The following is a 21,116-nucleotide window of genomic DNA, read 5'->3' as shown; positions in this document are numbered from 1 at the left end:
GTGTTTGAAATGCAAAGTCGTCGTTCAGAGACGACCTGCACAGAACAGGACCGAGAGAAAGTGTCCACAGGAAGCTGGAGAAGCCCTGCAGAGTTGTTTTGCTCCACCACTGGTTGGTGAGGGAGGTTTTGCTTCAAGGCTTTGCGTTTACCTGAATTTCCTCTTTGTGGAACAATTAAAGCTTTTTCCAACCGTCTTCATGTTTCCACGCTGGCGTGAAGCAAAACACAGACGTACGTATCGATGCGTGTTTTGGAAATTCTCTAGACTAAAATGAGAAAAACAATTCCAGGATTATAATTTTTACGTAGCTGTGAGTCCTTCATTTTTTATAATTTTTGTTTCATAGCTAAAGTAGAATTAAGAATTGGACTCAATTATGCTGGAGAGTTGGTTTAAAAGTCCTAACCGGTTTGTTCTAGGTGAGTGAAGTGATCTGTGTTCCAGGAACTGCTGTGGCGAAAGGGCCGAATCCGAAGCAGCAGAGCATCAGGGAGGTCATCTCTGAGGTCGGTGGTCTGCTTCATCGTCTGGCACCTCGGTATGTACTGGTGCATCTCACAAAATTAGAACATGGTGTAAAAGTGCAAGGTTTCCTTCCGGTTCTCTCAGAGAGTGAAATGGTAATTATGCGTACGGATGCATTACACAGAGTAAAATATTTCAAGACTCAATTTCAATTTTGGCTCAGAGGTTTAAAGGGATAAATGTGTTAAACTTAGGAGCACAAGAAGCAAAGATTAGAGGAGGGTTTCAGTAAACATGCAACTTTAATCCGCATCCATCCATCCATCCATCCATCCATCCGTCCATCCATCTTATCCGGGGTCGGGTCTCGGGGGCAGCAGCCTCTGGAGGCCCAGACTTCCCTCCCCAGCCTCTTCCAGCTCCTCCAGGAACCCCAAGGCGTTTCCAGGCCATAGAGAGACATCGTCCCTCCAGCGTGTCCTGGGTCTCCCCTCCTCCCGGTGGGACCTGAACTCCTCACCAGGGAGGCGTCCAGGAGGCATCCTGACCAGATGCCCGAGCCTCAACTGGCTCCTCTCGACGTGGAGGAGCAGCGGCTCTACTCTGAGTCCCTCCCGGATGACCGAGCTTCTCTCTCTAAGGGAGAGCCCAGCCACCCTGCGGAGGAGGAAACCCATTTCGGCCGCTTGTACCCGTGATCTCGTTCTTTCGGTCATGACCCAAAGCTCATGACCATAGATGAGGGTGGGAACGTAGATCGACCGGTAAATCGAGAGCTTCGCTTTTTGGCTCAGCTCTCTCTTCACCACGACGGACCGGTACAGCGCCCGCTTCACGGCAGACGCTGCCCCAATCCGCCTGTCGATCTCCCGCTCCCCTCTTCCCTCATTCGTGAACAAGATCCCCAGATACTTAAACTCCTCCACTTGAGGCAGGACGACCCCCCTGACCCGGAGAAGGCTCTCTACCCTTTTCCGGCTTTTCCGGGGCAACTCCCCCACCCACCAAAAAAACAAACAACACTAAAGAAACTCCCAGGTCAGGTTGGAGACCATCTGGGCTGATGGTCCAGCTGAGCGTGAAGCTCCTGCAGCTCCTTCAGACCCCAGGCTGCAGATGAGGTGGTTATCACCAGGTGTGCAGCCTGCGAAGAGCCTGACCCGCCCTCCAACAAAGATCGTCTCTGAAAGAGAACTCTCACTCTCACAAAAACACACACACCAGAATCCTGACACAAACTGGGTCATCAATAAGATGATGATCCCAAACGCAGCAGAACATTTATAAGGAAAATCATCAAAGTTCAGACCACGACCTGATTGAAATGCTGTCTGAAACCTTCAGAGAGCTGTGGAGAAACACGTGGAGCGTGGGTCAAAGTTCATCAGCAGCGATGTGACAGTCGGACAGAAAAACCTCCTGTTGTTGCCATGAAGGCTCTACAGGCTGTTGGGTCGTGAAGTTTGCTCAGTTTTGCTGCTACATTTGGCTTCATCTCTTGTGTCTCTGCAGTTAGGATGAAATGTTTTCAGATCCTCTTCAACACCAAATCATTTTATTACGCATTAATAGAAAAGACCTTAGAAATACAGTGGATTCAGAGCTGGTTTTGTTCCTCCGTTTAGCTGCAGTGCAAATTACATCCACATGATGTCAGTGTGGAGCGTCTCAGTCCATCCATCCATTTTCTAACATCTTGTCCCTTAGTGGGTCAGGAGGGTTGCTGGTTCCTCTCCAGGTAACGTTCTGGGCGAGAGGCGGGGTCACCTGGACAGGTCACCAGTCTGTCACAGGGCAACAGAGACAGACAGGGCACACAACCATGCACACACACACTCACACATAGGGGCAATTTGGAGAGGCCAATTAACCTGACAGTCATGTTTCTGCACTGTGGGAGGAAACCGGAGTACCTGGAGAAAACCCACCATGCACAGGGAGAACATGGAGACTCCATGCAGAAAGACCGGGAATCGAACCCAGAACCTTCTTGCTGCAAGGCAACAGCTCTGCGTCTCAGTCCATCCATCCATTTTCTAGCACCCTGATCCCTTAGTGGGTCAGGAGGGTTGCTGGTTCCTCTCCAGCTGATGTTCTGGTCGAGAGGCGTGGTCACCTGGACAGGTCACCTGGTCAGGTCGCCAGTCTGTCGCAGGGCAGCGTCTCAGTCCATTTGTTAATTATATTTCACCATATCTGAAAACAAATGTACTTTTCTGTTTAAACAGTCTGCAGGATGGTCCAATGATGATTTTCTTGATCAAACATGTTAAACTGCTGAGCACTTCAGAACAGCCATGACCACAAAAACCAACATGAATCTATATTTCAAGACTCAATTTCAACTTTGGCTTACAGGTATAAAAGGCTACATGTGTTATCAGGTGAATCTAAACTTTAACCTGTGTGCATCACACAAGCAGTAATAAAAGAAGGTGTGTTGAGTTTTCCGCTGTGTTCTGACATCCAGCTGAGTGAACTATTGACTGGTTAGTCATTCATGCAAACAGAGCCATTCGATTAAAACATTTATCCAACATTTCCCTTAAGACCAGCAGAAAGTCTTAGTGCTGTTCAGGTACATGAAGGAGAAACTTCCAGTCAGTTTACAGACGACCAGGACTGCATCCAGCTTTTTAACGTAGACAGCTCGAGCTTTTTACAAGGACCAGGATGAAAGATCCGCATGTTTGCACCAAAAGCTGAATTCTCAAAAAGCTGCAAACAATTTACTCACAACACAGGATGATGTCTCCACTCCCTGACTGTCAGCGGTTACATGACTTAATACAGAGGATTAAATTGAGGAAAAAGTGAATTTAGTTGATATAAACCAACAGACTGTGTTGATTGATAGCTCCAGTGATGTCAGGAAATTGTTTCTTGAGGCAAAATTAATTCAAATATCGCATTATTCAACAGCATTGAAGAGAAATCCGGCTAATATTTGGGTAACTCCATCCCACACACATTTTCAAAAGGTTTTATAAAAAAAGACAGTTTTATGTTTGGAGTGGAAATAAAAAAAAGCATTTTTATGAACATGATGTTCATAATGCTGACGTTTTAAAACAGCTTCAACTAAACGACCAGCAACATTTTATAAACTGACATTTAAAAATATAAACGTTTGGGTTGTTTTCATATTTCCCTTCCTGCTTTATTATTTTAGACCCACATATCTGAGTGTCTTCATGTCCGTTTCTCACTAAACTGCTGAATCTCTCAGCATTTTGTTATGAATTCATGTTTAGCTGAATGTCAGGAACCAATATGTTCAAAAAATAACTTCCACAATCAGCACTTTTACCTCTTCGCTCCTAATACAACATTTAAAGATTATATAAAACCAGTTAAGTGTCTCATGTTTTCCGTTTTCTCACATGTTGCTATGGAAATCTTATATAATTTTATGACCGAGAGAAAAAAAAATACCTGTATTCATGGTTACAGAACTAAAAGTCAAATGAAAACTGATGATATCCAGAATTTCCTCCTTCACCTGGCAAATTCCCAGAACAATTTCCATTTATCTTCTCTGCACTGAACTAAGATTAGCTCTTTATTCCCATTTACAATATCCAAGTTTCATGGAAAACAGAATCATCAGCACAGGATGCGTTTTACTAATCAACAGTACCGACCCGGTTTCTTAAAGTCTTTCCAAGTCTTCACACGATCCATGTTTTCTGGAACTGTGGTGGCGATGACCTTGGAGTACGCACAGCGACTGTATTTCAAAGGCAAAACACGGAAGAGGTTCCAGTTTGGTGGTTCTGTTGGACTGATACCCAGGTGTCTCATACATAGGCCCAAATATGCGTCTTCAATGTAAAGAGGTCTAACGTGTCTGGAAGCCTCAATGAGCTTTGTGGTGAGATCCAAAGACAAAATGTAGCCCAGACCCAAAGCATAGGGAGGGTAGAAACGATGGCTGACCAGATCCACAGGCACGTAGAACTTGGACTTGGGATCCCTGGAGACTCGTCCTCCGTGTGCCACCAGGCCGGTCATGTAGTTGGTCCTGGGAGCTTTGAGGAGCAAGTTGACCAGATTGGGAACATTTAGAAACATGTCAGAATCGATTTTCATGGCGTAAGCGGCGCTGGAGCAGCAGGAGTTCAGCCACTCCAGCATCACCATGGTCTTTATGGTCAGGTTCTTGTAGCAGTCCACAAAGTCTCCCTGGATCAGGTCCTGATGCTCTTTGCTCTCCTGCAGCAGCTGCTGGTGGACCTGCTCTGCATCGTCTCCAGTCTGCATCCCCAGCAGGAAGAACAGCGCCACCACCTGGTTGTTAACCAGCTTCTCGCTTCCCCAGCTGCTACGGATGACGTCGCGATGAGCTCGGTTGCGTGGCGCCACTTGTACGATCAGAACCACAAACGGCTTCTCCTGCTTACACTTCAGTTCCTCGTTGATAGTGAAGTGGTACTCATAGGGATACTCCACCAGGTACGGTCCAGGAGACACATAAGGAGCCGCTGTCCGTCGTCGGCCATTTTGGGTTTCCAGCGTCTCCTTGGTGACCCGTCGAGTCGGTGGCTCCTGTGTTGTGGTGACGCTCGTGGCTTCAGGAAGCTCAGCAGTGGTGTTTGTTGAGTTATTTAGCATCAGACGTTGAGTCAGTGGCTCAGGTGTGACGTGCTGAAGGTGAGGACATGCAGATAAGATGTTTGTGACAAAGCTTTGATTCCTGAATGTCAAGAGTTTTGTCCAATTATTTAGCATCAACCATTTAAAGTTCCACTCAGGTTCCATGTTTCTTATGTTTGTGCAGCAGGAAAAAACCACAACTCCCAGAACCAACATGACAAAGCAGCACTGACTTCGTGACAGAGTAAAAGGTCCATCACTGTTCTTCATGTTCTGTCTGGAAACCAAATGAAAGAAATTTAAACGTTATATTAATGTTTATCCTTCTGAATTACCAAAGCATTTAGATGACCATTTTTACACAAAGTGGTTAAAATAAATATCTAATAATAATAATAATACATTTTATCTGAAAGCTTCTTTCAGGACACTCAAGGGACAATTTAAAGCAAAAGAAGTGCAGGGAAAAGAGATGGGAAGAAATGAGCTAAGAAGAATAGTCTAATCTAAAACGATGACTTTTCAGACCAGACATCAAGTTTCTCCTCACGGTGGAGAGACGAGCAGATGAGAGGAGAGTCGGATCTCAGGGATCGGCTCCGTAGATCCGGAGGGCCGAGACCAGGAAGAGCTTTAAAGACTACAGACATGCAGAGGTTTTCACAGGCAGAACCAAAGAAAATCAAAAAGAAATGGAGACTCATCCGAGTGTTTGAACTGGCAACATTTCAACATGTAGGTCAAACCTTTTGTGTGAGTTTATCTACTTTTAAATGTCTAAAAGTGTGAATTCTTGAATACTGATGTCATGTAGTGTGCAGACAGAACAGGGTTGTCATTTGAGCCATGATTTCATGAATAAGGTCTAAAACACTTACAAAAACTGGAAACTCAGAACATGAGATGATGAGAACCAATGGCAAAGCACAGACAGAGCAAACCGAAGGAACCGACGGCCAGAAATGAGCCTGAGAGGAAGAAATGCAGAGCGGAGACGACGAAGGACGTAATCAGGGAAACTGACTGCAGCTGGGAAGGAAGCAGAGACAAATGATGAAGGGGAGAAAATGGCAAAGTGACAAACAAACTGTCGTCATTTCTGTTTCAATAACAGAAATAATTGCTAAATCTAACGAAAATAACACCTGAAAGGAGAAACTAAGCTAACGGGGAATAATCTAGAACGAGACGATGATTCAAAGAGCAAATCCAAAACTCAAGTACTGAACAAACTGAAAGAATGAACTGGCTCAGTGAAATATACTGAAATAAGAAATAATTTCTCTATGTGAAGAAAATCTTGAGGTTTCACCAAGAAAAAAAAAGGCAGCAGGGAAACAGGGGCTGAAACACAAAAACATCAGACCCACAACATAAAGGCTGAAGATTTACATGAACACAAATTCATAAAACGCAAACAGTTGTGACCAACCAAAGCTTTTTCTCTTCTTAATCAAGTTTTTATTCATTATCAAGTACAATCTACACAATACCTATTGGGGGAGTTAGTTAATCTGAGCTGGTTTTCATGTGTTTCAGACCAGAGCGACCATCCAAACCTCATGGCAGGAAACGTTTGGCAAAGCTGCAACACGTCAGCGTCCTCCTCAGAAACTAACTGCAGCTGCAGCTCACCGTCCATCAGCCATGCAAGTCATCTTCTTTGCCAAAGTCGGGTAACAACATTCAAAGTGTAATGTAAAATATGCAAATGTTAAACTCGCCACAAAAGCCACTGCTGAGTCGATCCAAATCTGCAGCGTCCCGCCTGAGACGCGTTCGGTTTGGCAGAGGCTGCTCTGAGGTTCACAAACACCAGAATGGAAGCGTGCAAATTCACACACACGTAAGAAATATCAAAAGCACAAATTAAGAACGACAGGCCAAATTTACAGCATGAGAAAAAATAATACTGTGTGGTTATTAAAAAGAGCATAATTAGAATTAAAGAAAACGTGCAACAAATCTGGGAGGAAGACCTTGATGGACCATCTTTAACGCCACAGAGCAAATCTGTCCTGGCTCGCCAGCTGCTCTGTATGGCATGCCTTAAATGCCAAGACCAGAGAGTTAAAAAACAAAAGAAAACCTACGTACCTTTGTCAGAGCTGCGCTCCACTGTACGCCTCGTTAAACCCGGGCTCTGTGTTTCTGCGCCAAACAGCAGGACACCAGCCGCACCTTTATTTGCTCCTGCTTTAAATAGTTGCGTTGCCCGTAGTTCCTTACACCTCTGAAGCTGATCTGTAAACATGGAGGCCACCCATCGTAAAAGACGGCGCAGAGTGAAAACGCTGCGGGCCCCAGAGGCCTCCAACATGTTTACGCGAGGCGGGTCCCAGAGTCATGACACGAATCAAAACGAGTTTTCTTTGACTCAGAAAGGAATCTGTAACATTTTCCTAAAAATAATCAACTTAAGCCAAACTACTGCAACACTTTACAGAACCTACTTGATAAAAACCCTCTGAAAACAATTCCTTTTCCCCAGACATGGATCTGCTGAACGTTCCCTGACCTGCAGCTAATGACGTTGAAGGATTACCTGTAAATTGACGTCACAGCAGCAGGTTGTCCTTTGGTTTACTTTTTAAAGCAAACACCAGGCTGTTGGAGCTGCTCCCAGGGTTTTTAGCACTTTAAAAAGAGTCTTGTGGTGAAAACCTTTGGAGAAATCCGTTCTTTCCTGCATCACTTTTTGTTTCAGGGTAACAACAATCAAACAAAACAGGTAAAAGCTCAGGTAAAATAAGTTAAATTAAAAGTCAAGCTGAAGTTAAATCAAGGTTGCAGAAAGGAATGAGAGTTTGTAGCTTAGCTGAAGGTGTAATATGTATGTCTGCCTCAAACTGGTGAACTTTCCATCTGTATCCAACCACATCTTAAAAAGTTACCCGTTATTTTAAAAGCTTACCCAACTGAGTCTTAAGGTTACACTTCAGCAAAATGCATGTGTTACACTGAGAGGTGTGGAAGGAAAACTCAGCAAAGTTGGCTGTAGCATAAACAAAGGTGGTTTATTAGGCCTCCTTCAGCACAGCATAGTTCACAGACAAGACAAAAATGGCATCTTTTCCATCAGTTTCCTGGCTTTCAGTCTCAGCTTTCAGTTTCTCTCTCCTCGAGGCTTCTTCTTCTTCTTTTTGGTTTTATGGCGGTTGGCAAACAACTTTAAGGTGCATTACCGCCACCTTCCAGGTTGGAGTATGGATCAGAAGCTTATATCCTTCTCATAAGACCCGTCCTTCTAAGAAAACTAAAAATACTATCAAAAATGATATCCCCTGATGATCTCTGAAATAACTCTCTAATATTCAAATTATTTTTATTATTTTTTAATTCTCTCCGTAGAATCTCTCTTTCCCGTACATATTTATTGCATTCTAAGAAAATGTGTTGTACTGTTTCTAATTCACCACACTGACAACAACCTGTGCTATGTTTGTTAATTAACTTAAGGGTATTATTTAGTCCTGTGTGTCCAAACCTAATTCTAGAAATAACATCTTCTTCATTTTTACTTCTGTTATCTTTCCTACATTCTCCAACTTTTTTTTTGGATATTATAGTAAAATCTTCCTTTTTCCTCTCTGTCCCACTGTTTTTGCCATTCTCTCTTGACGTATTCCTTTATAATATTTTTAATCTCTTTTTTACTTATCTTAATATTCCAATCAACAGTTTCCTTTCTTGCGGCACTCTTAGCAAAGCTATCTGCTAACTCGTTTCTCTCTCCTCGAGGCTCAGCCAGCAGTCTCTTTATATACCGTTGTCCCCGCCTTCTCAATTAACCTCCCAGCCAATCAAACTCCAGCAAACATGGCTCCTTCTATGTAAGAGCTGGGTTTGAGGCGGGCCTCCTCCTTAGTAGGTTCCAAGATGGCCGCTACCAGGACACACCCAAAAGGTAACCAACATTTCACAGACAAAAGGATCACATGCACACATTCTAGAACTTAAACGTTGCAGAAAATCTTATTGCTTCTTAACAGCATGAAATAATCCAATGAGTTGAGTTAAACAGTGTTTTCCTTCCCTTAAAGATAATTCATTTGAAAAAGATTTGATTTAAAAAACAACCCAAGTTTTCTCTTTTAAAGCTTAGACAAGCTTACAGTTGTTTGTAGGTTGAAAATGCATCAGTAATAAATGTTTCCACGTGAAAAATAAGATGTTTATTTAGATCAAATCCAGTCTGTCTGTTCAGAGGGAGAACCTGAAATCTGTGTTTCTCATTTGGTGCTTTTCTCTGGTCAGAATAAAATCCTCATGGCTGTTAATTCACCTCCACAACATTTAATTATTTGAGTTCCTCACATCAGCAGCTTCTCATTCCTTCCAAATAATCAAAGATCCTTGTGGACCTGGCAGTGGAGCTAGTATTTCTTATAAATATTCAAGTATTATTGACTATAAACAAGCTCCTATATCTTGTATAAACAAGATATTACGTGTAAGTTAGTTGTCACTTGTAAGCAATTTCAAGTTTACTGAAATATTTGCAAAAATACTTGGTGAGATTTTGTGTTTTTGCAGTGTAGCCCTGGAGGACCTGACCTACATGATGGGAAATCAGTTTCATTTTAGGTTCCCTTCAGATTGACATTAATTTATCTTATCCATATTTTCTGATCAGCAGGACCAACCTGAACTTCAAAGATTCTCCAAAAACACTCACACAGCAAATTTGGCCTAGTTAAATCAACACCGTGCTGAGTCTGGTCCTTCTCAGAATTGGTCTTAATTTAACTCTTTCAGTTATTTCCACAAGACAGTGAGTCATTTTAACACTTAAAATACTTCAAACTACCCAATCTCTTGTAGAAATATCACTGGAAGAGTAGATTTAGTTTTAAAATCCAGATTAAATCCAGATTAAATCCAGATTAAATCCTGTTTATGGTTTCCAGGAATGTGACATGGAAGCTGCATCTCATGTTCTAAAACCATAAAAACTATAAATTAAAGACAACTGAGCCGATTTGCTTCTGGATGTTTTACTCAAACCTAAACTCAGAACCAAACCAGGTGAGGCAGCATTTAGCTTAGCTTAGCATAGTTTAGTTATCGGCTGCTCCGCCCAGCTGGAGGTCAGACATTTTTATCTGAAAATGCTCCAAACACAGAAACGGAGCAGAGTGAGACCTCTTGTTTATACAACAGCTTTGTTGTTCTGTTGTTTTTCTGTCTGAAGTTTAAACATAAAATAAACAGCAAATATCGAAACTGAAATACTTTGAAAAGTTTTAACACAAGTATTTAGGTATTAGATACAGAAGCTTTATGTTTATGAACATATAAATAACAAAAATGTTTCTTCTGATTTATTTTGTGATTATAGTTGTATGATAATTTTTTTATAGTCACTTTAAATCAGATTTGATGATCAAACAGCAAAGGAACCAACCATTTAGGCAGGAGAACTTCCTCCTGAAGTCACTAATAACATTAATTAAATTTTCTAATCAAACTATAATGTAAATATGTAAAGCGCTCCTTTATTTTCTTCTAATATATGTTTTACTAATCAACAGTACCGACCCGGTTTCTTAAAGTCTTTCCAAGTCTTCACACGATCCATGTTTTCTGGAACTGTGGTGGCGATGACCTTGGAGTACGCACAGCGACTGTATTTCAAAGGCAAAACACGGAAGAGGTTCCAGTTTGGTGGTGCTGTTGGACGGACACCCAGGTGTCTCATACATAGGCCCAAATATGCGTCTTCAATGTAAAGAGGTTTAACGTGTCTGGAAGCCTCAATGAGCTTTGTGGTGAGATCCAAAGACAAAATGTAGCCCAGACCCAAAGCATAGGGAGGGTAGAAACGATGGCTGACCAGATCCACAGGCACGTAGAACTTGGACTTGGGATCCCTGGAGACTCGTCCTCCGTGTGCCACCAGGCCGGTCATGTAGTTGGTCCTGGGAGCTTTGAGGAGCAAGTTGACCAGATTGGGAACATTTAGAAACATGTCAGAATCGATTTTCATGGCGTAAGCGGCGCTGGAGCAGCAGGAGTTCAGCCACTCCAGCATCACCATGGTCTTTATGGTCAGGTTCTTGTAGCAGTCCACAAAGTCTCCCTGGATCAGGTCCTGATGCTCTTTGCTCTCCTGCAGCAGCTGCTGGTGGACCTGCTCTGCATCGTCTCCAGTCTGCATCCCCAGCAGGAAGAACAGCGCCACCACCTGGTTGTTAGCCAGCTTCTCGCTTCCCCAGCTGCTACGGATGACGTCGCGATGAGCTCGGTTGCGTGGCGCCACTTGTACGATCAGAACCACAAACGGCTTCTCCTGCTTACACTTCAGTTCCTCGTTGATAGTGAAGTGGTACTCATAGGGATACTCCACCAGGTACGGTCCAGGAGACACATAAGGAGCCGCTGTCCGTCGTCGGCCATTTTGGGTTTCCAGCGTCGCCTTGGTGACCCGTCGAGTCGGTGGCTCCTGTGTTGTGGTGACGCTCGTGGCTTCAGGAAGCTCAGCAGTGGTGTTTGTTGAGTTATTTAGCATCAGCCATGTAAAGTTCCACTCAGGTTCCATGTTTCTTATGTTTGTGCAGCAGGAAAAAAGCACAACCCCCAGAACCAACATGAAGAAGAAGCAGCACTGACTTCGTGACATGGTGAGACAGCTCTTGTCTTCTGCGGGTTCATCAGTTCTCCTCATTTTCTGGTTGGAAAACAAAAAAAATGTAATTAAAACATAATTTTAATGCTTAACCTTCTGATTTGCCAAGTATTCAGTTTATTGTCTAGAAATTAACAAAGTGATTAAAGAAATCTTTTATCCTCTTAATGATTTCCAAAACCAAACCATGTTTGAAAACGGGAAGCTCTGAAATGTTTTTTATAGATTATAATAAAATGAAATAGCAATCTTTTGTTGTCCCACAGGGAAATGCAGGTGAACCAGCAGGAAGTTCAAGGTAAACAGCAATGTTCCTGAAAACACATCAGACAGTCGGACATTACTGAAATATTTCAATTTTGTCCAAATAAATCCTGAATATTTTGTCTGACATGTTGATTGAACTGCTTTTCCTCTAATCTTGCAAACATATTAAAATGTTTTTTTAAACGCAGCGCTTTGCAGTGTGACAAATAGTTAATTTGACAAGATAATAACTCGTAATTACAAGATCACCTATAATTATATCTCATAATTATGTGATAACTGGGAAGGCGTCATTTAGTGGCGTTGTGTTTCGCTGACTCTTCTTCACAGAGAACCAGCGTTTTTATTAGTGATTAATTTTCATTTTCTGAGAGTATAATGAACATTAACCATCAATGCGCTTTAATAAACCAACTGTTTGTGGTACAGAATTATGTAATACTGTCACAAAATCTGACTTCAGAAGGAAACAAAACAGCATTTTATGATAATCAACGCAAAAAATAGTTTTTAAAAATCCTTGAATGTATTTTGAAATTATATAACATTTTGAGCTGATTATTAAAAATGCAGAGGTTATTCTTTTTTAAAAAGTGATGATATGGCACAGAAATCTGGTGTTTGTTTTCAACGTAATCATTATTCTTATAATAATCCCAAACATTTATTAATCTGCTATATTCAGTGTTAACCCAGATGTTGTTCAAGGCAAAAGGCTCAAAACACGTACATCTTAAAAAACATGTAACATAGATTACAATTATCCTCCAGAAATGCTGATTTTGAGCAGCAGGATTAAATCCAGCGCATCGTGATTTAATGGCACAGAGAATATTTATGCAATAAAACCAAAACAAAAAGATTAGACACGTTATTTAACAAACAAAACTGAATTTCAACAACCACCACAGAGCAGAAAACCATCACATACAGCCGACGAAACAAACAGAAAGAATCCTCCGTTACATGCTCGCATCAAACACTTTCATTTTTTCCAAAATAATTTCTCAAAAAACGACATTTCTCTGTGGTTTCCAGCAAATAACGTCACAGCCTGACGTCTGACTCGTTCAGAAAAACTAAAGTTCTACCTTCTCTGTGGCTGATGAGCCAAAATGCCTCACCAAGCGCCTGACGCAGTCAGTTTCCCTGTTTGTTGGAGATTTGCTCTTCCTCAGTTAGACATGTTTTCTCTGGTGAATGCAATGTGCTTCCGTACTTTGTCAACAAGGCGCCAAAGGTTTGGTGCAGCTTGATTGATTGGCTTTGAGGTGGAGGTCATTTTGCAATATTTGGATTTCCACCCATCCAGCATCCGAGCTGATGGATGCTGCATGCATTCCTGAACACTTCGCTGTTCAGGAATGCATGTTGTGTCCATGAACATGAAAGGACTGGAAATGAACGGCATGGCTGAAGCCGATCAAGGTCACAAAACCTGTTCTCAGAGGCTTGCTCAAGTCTGACTTTCCTGCACCTTTGTCAAATATGTCAGATGCAGAAGCCTCGTCTTTCAGCACCATCTGCACAAAGGGAAAATGCAACACGTCATGTTGGTGACAGTCTTACCTTTACCTGGCAGCTCACACTTCAAATGGCTCAGAGTTCCAGTAACGTCCATGAAAAACCTGCTGCTCCCCAGCAGTGAGGAGGTGTGTTTGCCTTTGGACGGCCTGTGAAACCCGTCTTTGTTCATCTCAGGTCCAGCAGGTTGATTTCATGACACATAAACTGAGCTTCTCTGTACTTATTCTAACAAGAGAGAAAATCAAGATGGTGGTTAACCTCAGTCCACCCCAACATATCAAAGACCGTCACACAGTTGATAACTGAATCATTACTTTGTGTCAAAAATTAAAACATACCTCAGAAGAGAGAAAAGTCGAGATGGTGGTTCACATCTGTCCCGCATCTTCTGCCCCTGTACATTAAATACAATACAAAAAAAAATAACCATAAACAGATCAATGGTTCCCAATGAACAGTTGACAGCAGTTATAAAATGCACAACATTAATAATGTTAACAGTGGAAAAACATACAAAACATGGCAAATTTCCACATGAAACTCTGTATACATCGAGACTTGTAAGGCAAAATATAATATTTGTGAAGAAAACAGAGCTGATCCTGATACGTGTCATCGTTGCTGATGGTAAAAGGAAAAGGGAGCGGAGCTATCGGTTACCGGTTGCCACGGTAACCACCAACTGCCAAGAGGCGGCCTAACAGAACGCCGGTAAATATCAGCGGACTAAACACAATGAATTCAAAGAACAAGTAAATCAATTTTAACAAACTTCACATCTGTAATGTTAAAATAAAAACCCTGTTACACGGATATAGTTTAAAATTACCGGTGTAAATTTAGATTTACCAGTAAAATCCAGTGTGGTCACAACATTTAAGTTTATTATTGTGTGAAATTGATCCCAATGGGGTCCTAAATTAAATTTTAAGGTTTCAAAAAGGATTAAGAAAAATATCCTGTAACAGGATATTTTGATCAGGAAGAAGAACTTCCTGATCAACTTTCTAAAAAAAATAAATAAATAATAATTAGTTTTTTTATTGCTGCGTAATCTTTTTTAGAAGATGACAGGTTGCATAAAAAAATCATAATTATTCAATCTGATGTTATGTGAGGGTTTTAACGGTGAAGCTCTTTTGGATGTCTTGTACACCTGAAGTCAACAACCTGAAAGCTAAACGCGGCAGGTGACGCGGTTACCAAGGAGACTGGTAATCCCGTTCCTTTGGCAGGAAGCTGAACGTTGGATCAAACTGAACCGATGGACTGAACGGCTGTCCAGAACCGGGATTTAAAATCAGTCTCCAGAGTCTCATTATTGGATTTTCAAACTGTTTTTAATTCATTTTAAGTTCACTTCACTCTCAAATTAAATAACATTCTGAATCTTCTTGCCCAAGAAACACTCTTTGGTTTAGTTTGATTCTTTTTCTCTACCAGGATTTTTAAAGTCTCTTCAAAGACGCACATGGTCCATGTTCCCCTGAGTTGAGGAGACGGTTATCTTGGAGCAAAAGCAGGTCACGTCTGACACCAACCAAGAAAGAAATCAAATAAAATCTTTGAATTAGCATTTCGTTGTTGGTATTTTTGGAAAAAGTCAAATGAATTAAACATTGTTATGTTTGGTTTTGACTGCTAAGAATCTTATGTTATGAATATTTACTTCAGTTTCTGTTTTAGAATCATGCAGAGAAACAGAAGCGTTTAGAAAACCTGCCGACATGATTCACCTGTCGGCAGGTAACCGTGGCTCTGTTTGTTCAGCTCTGCAGACATCCTGCAGGTTTGACCCGACTTCTGTTCTAAATATTCAGGGACTCGTCCTGACGCTGCCCAACCAGTTTAGAGTGGAAATGCTTCACTGGGAGCTTCTGGTTTTTACTCTCCAGGTGTCTCTGCTGCAGGTTCTGTAAAACCGTTCAGTTTGCATCACTTCCTGCGGTGTTTGGGTGAAATGTCAAAATTAAAAGTGGAAACAGAGAATTAAAGAAGGCTTAGAATTTTACTGCTTTTTAGCCATAATAACATATTTATACCAAAAATGTACAGATTTAGCTTTAAAATCCAGTTTTCAAACCGTTTAATCCTCTTTGAAGTTTCCAGGAATGTAAAATAGAAGCTGCTTCTCATTTAATCAACCATAAAAACTATAAATGAAAGACAACTGAGCTGATTTGCTTCTGGATGTTTTTTTTTATTCAAACCTAAACTCGTTTCCAGAGACTCAGAAAAAAACGCAGAGACTGATCCACTTGTGAAGATAATCCATATTTATTCGAATAGTTTTTCACTGTTCTTTAACTTCCACCGTTGTCAATAATTAAATGCAAAGACTGAAAGATCCCAAACAGACCCAAATGCGATGTTTAACTGATAAACAGTTTCTAACTGTTTATCAGTTAGAAACTGTTTATCAGTTTCTAACTGATAAACTGTTTATTAATGGCTGCTGCCATTAATAAACAGGCAGCAGGAATCAAAGCTGGCTTTCACCAAAAATACCCACAATATTTAAAACTATACTCCAAAACCTACACATATATTTTGGCAAATTACATCACAAGCATGTTTTTTTGTAATTAAAAATATTCTAAAATTTACTTCTTTCAAGTCTGCCAGGTGTTTTAAAGCATGTGGCCAGAGGTGTTTATTAAAGTTTCCCCAAACATGAATTACAACCATCATCCTGTAAATTAATCTGCACAGGAATCACAAAAGAATGTAAATGAAAAAGGTTTTGTTCATTTTTCAGTGATGATGCCCACACAGGTTTAGAGAAGAGTCTGGAAAAATGTGGCAGAACCAGAACCAGACCAGGTGAGGCAGCATTTTCCTGGAAAAACTCATCCTGAAACCCCAAGACGAGCAGAAACTGCTGGGCCCTTCGGATCAGAACTGAAAACATTCAGCAGCAGCAGCAGTTTGAAACGCCTGTTTCTTTAATGCAAATCTTTTTGTGCTCCATTTTCTTTCTGTCAGCACTTTGATGTGATGTAAAGCACACTGGGTTGTTTACATAAACTACAACATTATTTGAGCAAACCAGACAGATTTAACTCCAGTGTGTTACATCTACTTTGTTTTAAAAAAATTTACTTTTGCAAGTATTTTAACTGCAACCTACTTTTTATTTTCACTCAATTATTATTACAAAGTGTCGCTGCTCTTAACTGAAGATCTAACATGTTTTATCTAAAGTCCAAACACACTTACAGTTTATGTCAAAGTGAGACCTCCTGTCTCTACAAAAGCTTTGTTGTTCTGTCATTTTCTATCTGCTGACCCTGACTTGCCCTTTGAACCTACAGTTAACAGTACATATCGTCACTTTGCAACGTTTAAACATAAATATTTTAAACGTCATCGTCAAACTCAAACTCCTGTCATCTAATGATGACAGGAGGTAAAATATTAATATATATATATATATATAAAATATTAAGAAAAATAAGATGTTGAAAGATGTGCATTTTCTGCATGAATCCAGTATCTTGTAACACTCATATATATATCAGAATTTGCTTATGCGTGCCTGTTTTTTTGTCTAATTACATGTTTGTTTTTATAAATTATATCAGATCTTATAATCAAACAGTTACTGAATACTTAAGTAAACATTTCATCAAATACTTACTTGTTTAAACTGGCCAGTAATCGAAACGGCTCCAGACCTCATGTTAGGCAGGAAACCTCGTCCTGAATTATGTTTTTAACACAAATAAGTTTTCTAATCAATCATGTAAACACAAAGTGTTCCTTTGTTTTAATTTAATCTTTTTCACCGATCAACAGTGCGGACCCGGCCTTTTAAAGTCTCTCCAAATCCAAACACGATCCACATTTTGAGGACATGTGGTTGCGATAATCCTGGAGTATTGACAGCGATTGTAACTCAGAGGAAAAACGTGGAAGGAGTAACTTGGTGGTTCTGTTGGACTGATACCCAGGTGTCTCATACATAGGCCCAAATATACGTCTTCAATGTAAAAAGGTCTAATGTGTCTGGAAGCCTCAATGAGCTTTGTGGTGAGATCCAAAGACAAAATGTAGCCCAGACCCAAAGCATAGGGAGGGTAAATGCTTTCGTTGAAAATGTCTTGAGGTAAGAACCATTTGGAGTTTGGATCCCTCAACACAGCTCCTTCGTGTGCCACCAGGCCGGTCATGTAGTTGGTCCTGGGAGCTTTGAGGAGCAAGTTGACCAGATTGGGAACATTTAGAAACATGTCGGAATCGATTTTCATGGCGTAAGCGGCGCTGGAGCAGCAGGAGTTCAGCCACTCCAGCATCACCATGGTCTTTATGGTCAGGTTCTTGTAGCAGTCCACAAAGTCTCCCTGGATCAGGTCCTGATGCTCTTTGCTCTCCTGCAGCAGCTGCTGGTGGACCTGCTCTGCATCGTCTCCAGTCTGCATCCCCAGCAGGAAGAACAGCGCCACCACCTGGTTGTTAACCAGCTTCTCGCTTCCCCAGCTGCTACGGATGACGTCGCGATGAGCTCGGTTGCGTGGCGCCACTTGTACGATCAGAACCACAAACGGCTTCTCCTGCTTACACTTCAGTTCCTCGTTGATAGTGAAGTGGTACTCATAGGGATACTCCACCAGGTACGGTCCAGGAGACACATAAGGAGCCGCTGTCCGTCGTCGGCCATTTTGGGTTTCCAGCGTCTCCTTGGTGACCCGTCGAGTCGGTGGCTCCTGTGTTGTGGTGACGCTCGTGGCTTCAGGAAGCTCAGCAGTGGTGTTTCCATCTGGTAGCCCAGTAAATCCTGTGTTTTTGGAGACGGTGCTGTGTTTTCCAAACACAGTGAGTAGTTTCATTGAATGGTTCTTCATCCACTCTTTGGAGTTCCACTCGGACCCCATGTCCCGGATGTTGGTGCAGTAGACAAAAAGCACCACTCCGAGAACCAGAAGTAAGAAAAGTCTGTGGCGCCGTGAGAAGCAAAAACATCTCATACTTTCTGCTGGTCTGACGCCATTCTCCATCTTCTGGCTTAACAGAGATTTAAAAGTAAAATACTTTAGTTGTCAGTAAAAGTTAGTCAATTGCTTGAGTACATTCGATAGTGACGTTATGCCTTCATGTTCCGTTATCCAATAAAGACTTCTTTTTTACTTAACCACTACAGGGGAAAGTCTCATTTTTTGTCAAAGATCAAAACCATTTAAAGGAGCTACTACATACCTTTGTCCAGCCGTAGCTGAGCAGCTCTCCCTTTCGCTGCCCAGACGTTTAATTTGGGTGTCAGTTTGAGTCCATTCGCAGAGGGAAGTGTTGCTCCGTTAAAAAATTCATGCCTCTGCTTCAGCATTCTGTTGCACCCATGTGTGAGGCTCACCTGCCCATTAGGAGGTTCAACAAGCCAAGAGAAAAACAGGAAGAGTCAAAGAGATTTTCCTGGAGCTCTGCCCTTCTCATTGCTCTGTTCTAACCTGCAGGTCTGCAGCCACACCTTGGTTTGCTCCACCTCCTGCTGAAGACTCAGGAGCCCCTAGAAACACCTCCCATTATGTGAGGTGGTGCTTCTTGAGCCAGGCGTGACGCTCTGACGCTCTGGGATGTTTTGCTGCTGATTCCTCAGACCCATTTACAGTAAATCCACAGAAATGTTCATTTTTAAATTAATACCAATGTGTATTTTAATACAAACGTCCCTGTTTGTCTTGGGAAGTGTCCTCACCACAAGTTCTCTGAAATCATTCGGTTTGCACAGTCATGGTTTTCGCACCTCTTCATCATTTCTGCAGTCGATTTCGTAAGAATTTGTAAAAGTCAAAGAAAAATGTTGAAATTTGAGGAAGTTCCTGTTCCCCCTTTTTTTCAATCATTTTACCCAAACTGCATTTGTAAGCAGTTTGTCATGCTGAGAATACCATTTAAAATAGATTTTGCTGATGCCGGCGCTAATGACATCCGAGTCCTCCGATGTTTGAGTTTCGTCTGGCTCAGAGGAACCGGTTTTACTTGTAACGCATTTGATGAAAAAACACAAACAAAAGGGAGTTTTGAAGATTTATGATTTCTTCCCAAGGTCTCCAACACGATAAGGTTCAGCCTTTGGACTGCAGCTCTGATGGGAGGACAGAGTCTGACTGCAGCAGCGCATTCAACCTGCTGTTCAGTTTGTCTGATGACATCCGTGGCTTTGGTGTAATATATGCAAATTTTACTGCTTTAGCTTTAGTTTTCCTTTTATTCTCTGGTTTTGGGAAGGTTTTTTTTTATCCTATTTCCTTTTGTAGCCCAGCCTTATGTTGGACTTTCTTGCTTACATTTTATCCAACGTATAACCAGAGTGGATACATGCCTACGTGTTCATCTTGTCTGAATTATGTGCTTGTTTCTATACTCTGCCTCCCATTTCTGACACCTACCTGCAGTTGATCCATTTCAAAGCCTAAGAGGAAATGCATTGTTGTAGAAATATTTGGGCTTTCTGGTTTGATTTTCAGTCACAGCAGAACCAGTCAGGTCCAACCGGTTAGGGCCATATTTTCTTTCACAGCCAGATTAAGAGGAAACTCTATTATCAGAAAGTATTAGGGTAGCTTTCACCTGATTTCAGCTCACGCTTGAGTTTGTCATTTTAACCACATTTTGGTAGCAAAGATCCTCCAAAACATTAGTGTTATGAACAAAATAATTCTAAAAACATGCAAATCAAGCTAAACCTTTCATTAATTTCAGTCTAGCTTTAACTTTAGCTTAGCTTCAGTTATTTTAACTGTACACAGTAAGAATATACAGTAGAGGAACAGCTAACTTAAGTCACAACTTTAGCTAAATGTAGCCTTAGGTTAAGTTCTACCAAATTTTAGCAAACTGTAAGTTTAAGCAAATTTTGAAGCTAAAAACTTTGTGCTACACATGAGACAAGTGAACTATCCATCCATCCGTCCATTTTCTTTACACCCTTGTCCCTCAGTGGGTCAGGAGGTGCTGGTTCCTATCCAGCTAACGTTCTGGGTGAGAGGCGGGGTCACCTGGACAGGTCGCCAGTCTGTCACAGGGCAACACAGAGACACACAACCATGCACACACACACTCACACCTAGGGGCAATTTAGACAGACCCATTAACCTGACAGTCATGTTTTTGGACTGTGGGAGGAAACCAGAGTACCTGGAGAAAACCCACCATGGACAGGGAGAACATGGAGACTCCATGCAGAAAGACCGGGACCGGGAATCGAACCCAGTACCTTCTTGCTGCAAGGCAACAGCTCTACCAACTGCGCCACTGTGCAGCCCACAGGTGAACTATTACATGCAGATCAGGCTAAGCTTTGTTTCAGTTCCACCCAGGGCCGTTTCAGTTAAACTATAAACAGTAAATACAGTAGTATACTTGTATACTAAACCAAAAACAGCAAAGACATTTTACATCAAGATTAGCTTAGCTTTAGTCATAGTTTAGCTAAATCTAGCATTAGCATAGCCTTTACCTAAAGTCAGCTCAAGTTCAAGTTTTTAATTTTATCCAAATTTTGGCACCAAAGGGAGCCTTAAATAGTGGTGCATACAAAACAAACTGAAGTAAATACATGTAGGTCGAGCTGAAAGCTAAATTAGCTTTAGATCTTAGTGGCTAATAAACCGTTAACTGTGTCCTCTTTTCA

At 41.5% G+C, this 21,116-nt stretch overlaps 2 protein-coding genes and 1 long non-coding RNA gene across 14 annotated transcripts; 1 reads left to right on the top strand and 2 right to left on the bottom strand.

The window, feature by feature from the left end:
* Nucleotides 1-4,017: 4,017 nt before the first annotated feature.
* LOC103462985 (beta-1,3-galactosyltransferase 1-like) lies at nucleotides 4,018-7,535 on the bottom strand. 7 transcript variants are annotated; one of them, XM_008406067.3, is made up of 3 exons: nucleotides 5,943-6,152; nucleotides 5,593-5,704; nucleotides 4,018-5,341 (listed from the first exon to the last, which is right to left on the bottom strand). In XM_008406067.3, the coding sequence occupies exon 3, from the start codon at nucleotides 5,332-5,334 to the stop codon at nucleotides 4,099-4,101; it is 1,236 nt and encodes a 411-aa protein (XP_008404289.1). In that variant the 5' UTR covers nucleotides 5,335-5,341; nucleotides 5,593-5,704; nucleotides 5,943-6,152; the 3' UTR covers nucleotides 4,018-4,098. The 7 variants fall into 7 exon arrangements, with proteins under 7 accessions (XP_008404289.1, XP_081461681.1, XP_008404290.1 ...); XM_081605555.1 differs by having other exon boundaries at nucleotides 5,615-5,704; XM_008406068.3 differs by lacking the exons at nucleotides 5,593-5,704; nucleotides 5,943-6,152 and adding an exon at nucleotides 7,162-7,535.
* On the top strand, nucleotides 4,987-15,015 carry LOC145551185 (uncharacterized). 3 transcript variants are annotated; one of them, XR_014087030.1, is made up of 6 exons: nucleotides 4,987-5,121; nucleotides 5,249-5,315; nucleotides 6,604-6,735; nucleotides 11,628-11,687; nucleotides 11,959-11,990; nucleotides 14,930-15,015. It is a non-coding gene; the product is annotated as an uncharacterized LOC145551185 (long non-coding RNA). The 3 variants fall into 3 exon arrangements; XR_014087029.1 differs by having other exon boundaries at nucleotides 6,604-6,740; nucleotides 11,625-11,687; XR_014087031.1 differs by lacking the exons at nucleotides 6,604-6,735; nucleotides 11,628-11,687; nucleotides 11,959-11,990; nucleotides 14,930-15,015 and adding an exon at nucleotides 5,481-5,566.
* Nucleotides 10,543-18,992, bottom strand: LOC103462986 (beta-1,3-galactosyltransferase 1-like). Of its 4 annotated transcripts, none has more exons than XM_081605560.1 (4): nucleotides 18,683-18,987; nucleotides 13,825-13,880; nucleotides 13,529-13,711; nucleotides 10,543-11,734 (listed from the first exon to the last, which is right to left on the bottom strand). In XM_081605560.1, exon 4 carries the CDS (start codon nucleotides 11,729-11,731, stop codon nucleotides 10,592-10,594), a length of 1,140 nt encoding a protein of 379 aa, XP_081461686.1. In that variant the 5' UTR covers nucleotides 11,732-11,734; nucleotides 13,529-13,711; nucleotides 13,825-13,880; nucleotides 18,683-18,987; the 3' UTR covers nucleotides 10,543-10,591. The 4 variants fall into 4 exon arrangements, with proteins under 4 accessions (XP_081461686.1, XP_081461685.1, XP_008404295.1 ...); XM_081605559.1 differs by lacking the exon at nucleotides 18,683-18,987 and adding an exon at nucleotides 14,001-14,492; XM_008406073.3 differs by lacking the exons at nucleotides 10,543-11,734; nucleotides 13,529-13,711; nucleotides 13,825-13,880 and adding an exon at nucleotides 15,745-18,486 and having other exon boundaries at nucleotides 18,683-18,992.
* Nucleotides 18,993-21,116: the final 2,124 nt, after the last annotated feature.

Source organism: Poecilia reticulata, chromosome 3 (assembly GCF_904066995.2).
Source record: "Poecilia reticulata chromosome 3, P_reticulata-male-v2, whole genome shotgun sequence".
In the NCBI taxonomy this organism is placed as follows: Eukaryota; Metazoa; Chordata; class Actinopteri; order Cyprinodontiformes; family Poeciliidae; genus Poecilia; species Poecilia reticulata.
The sequence above is the reverse complement of the archived record's forward strand: the minus strand, read 5'-3'. Positions and strand labels throughout refer to the sequence as shown.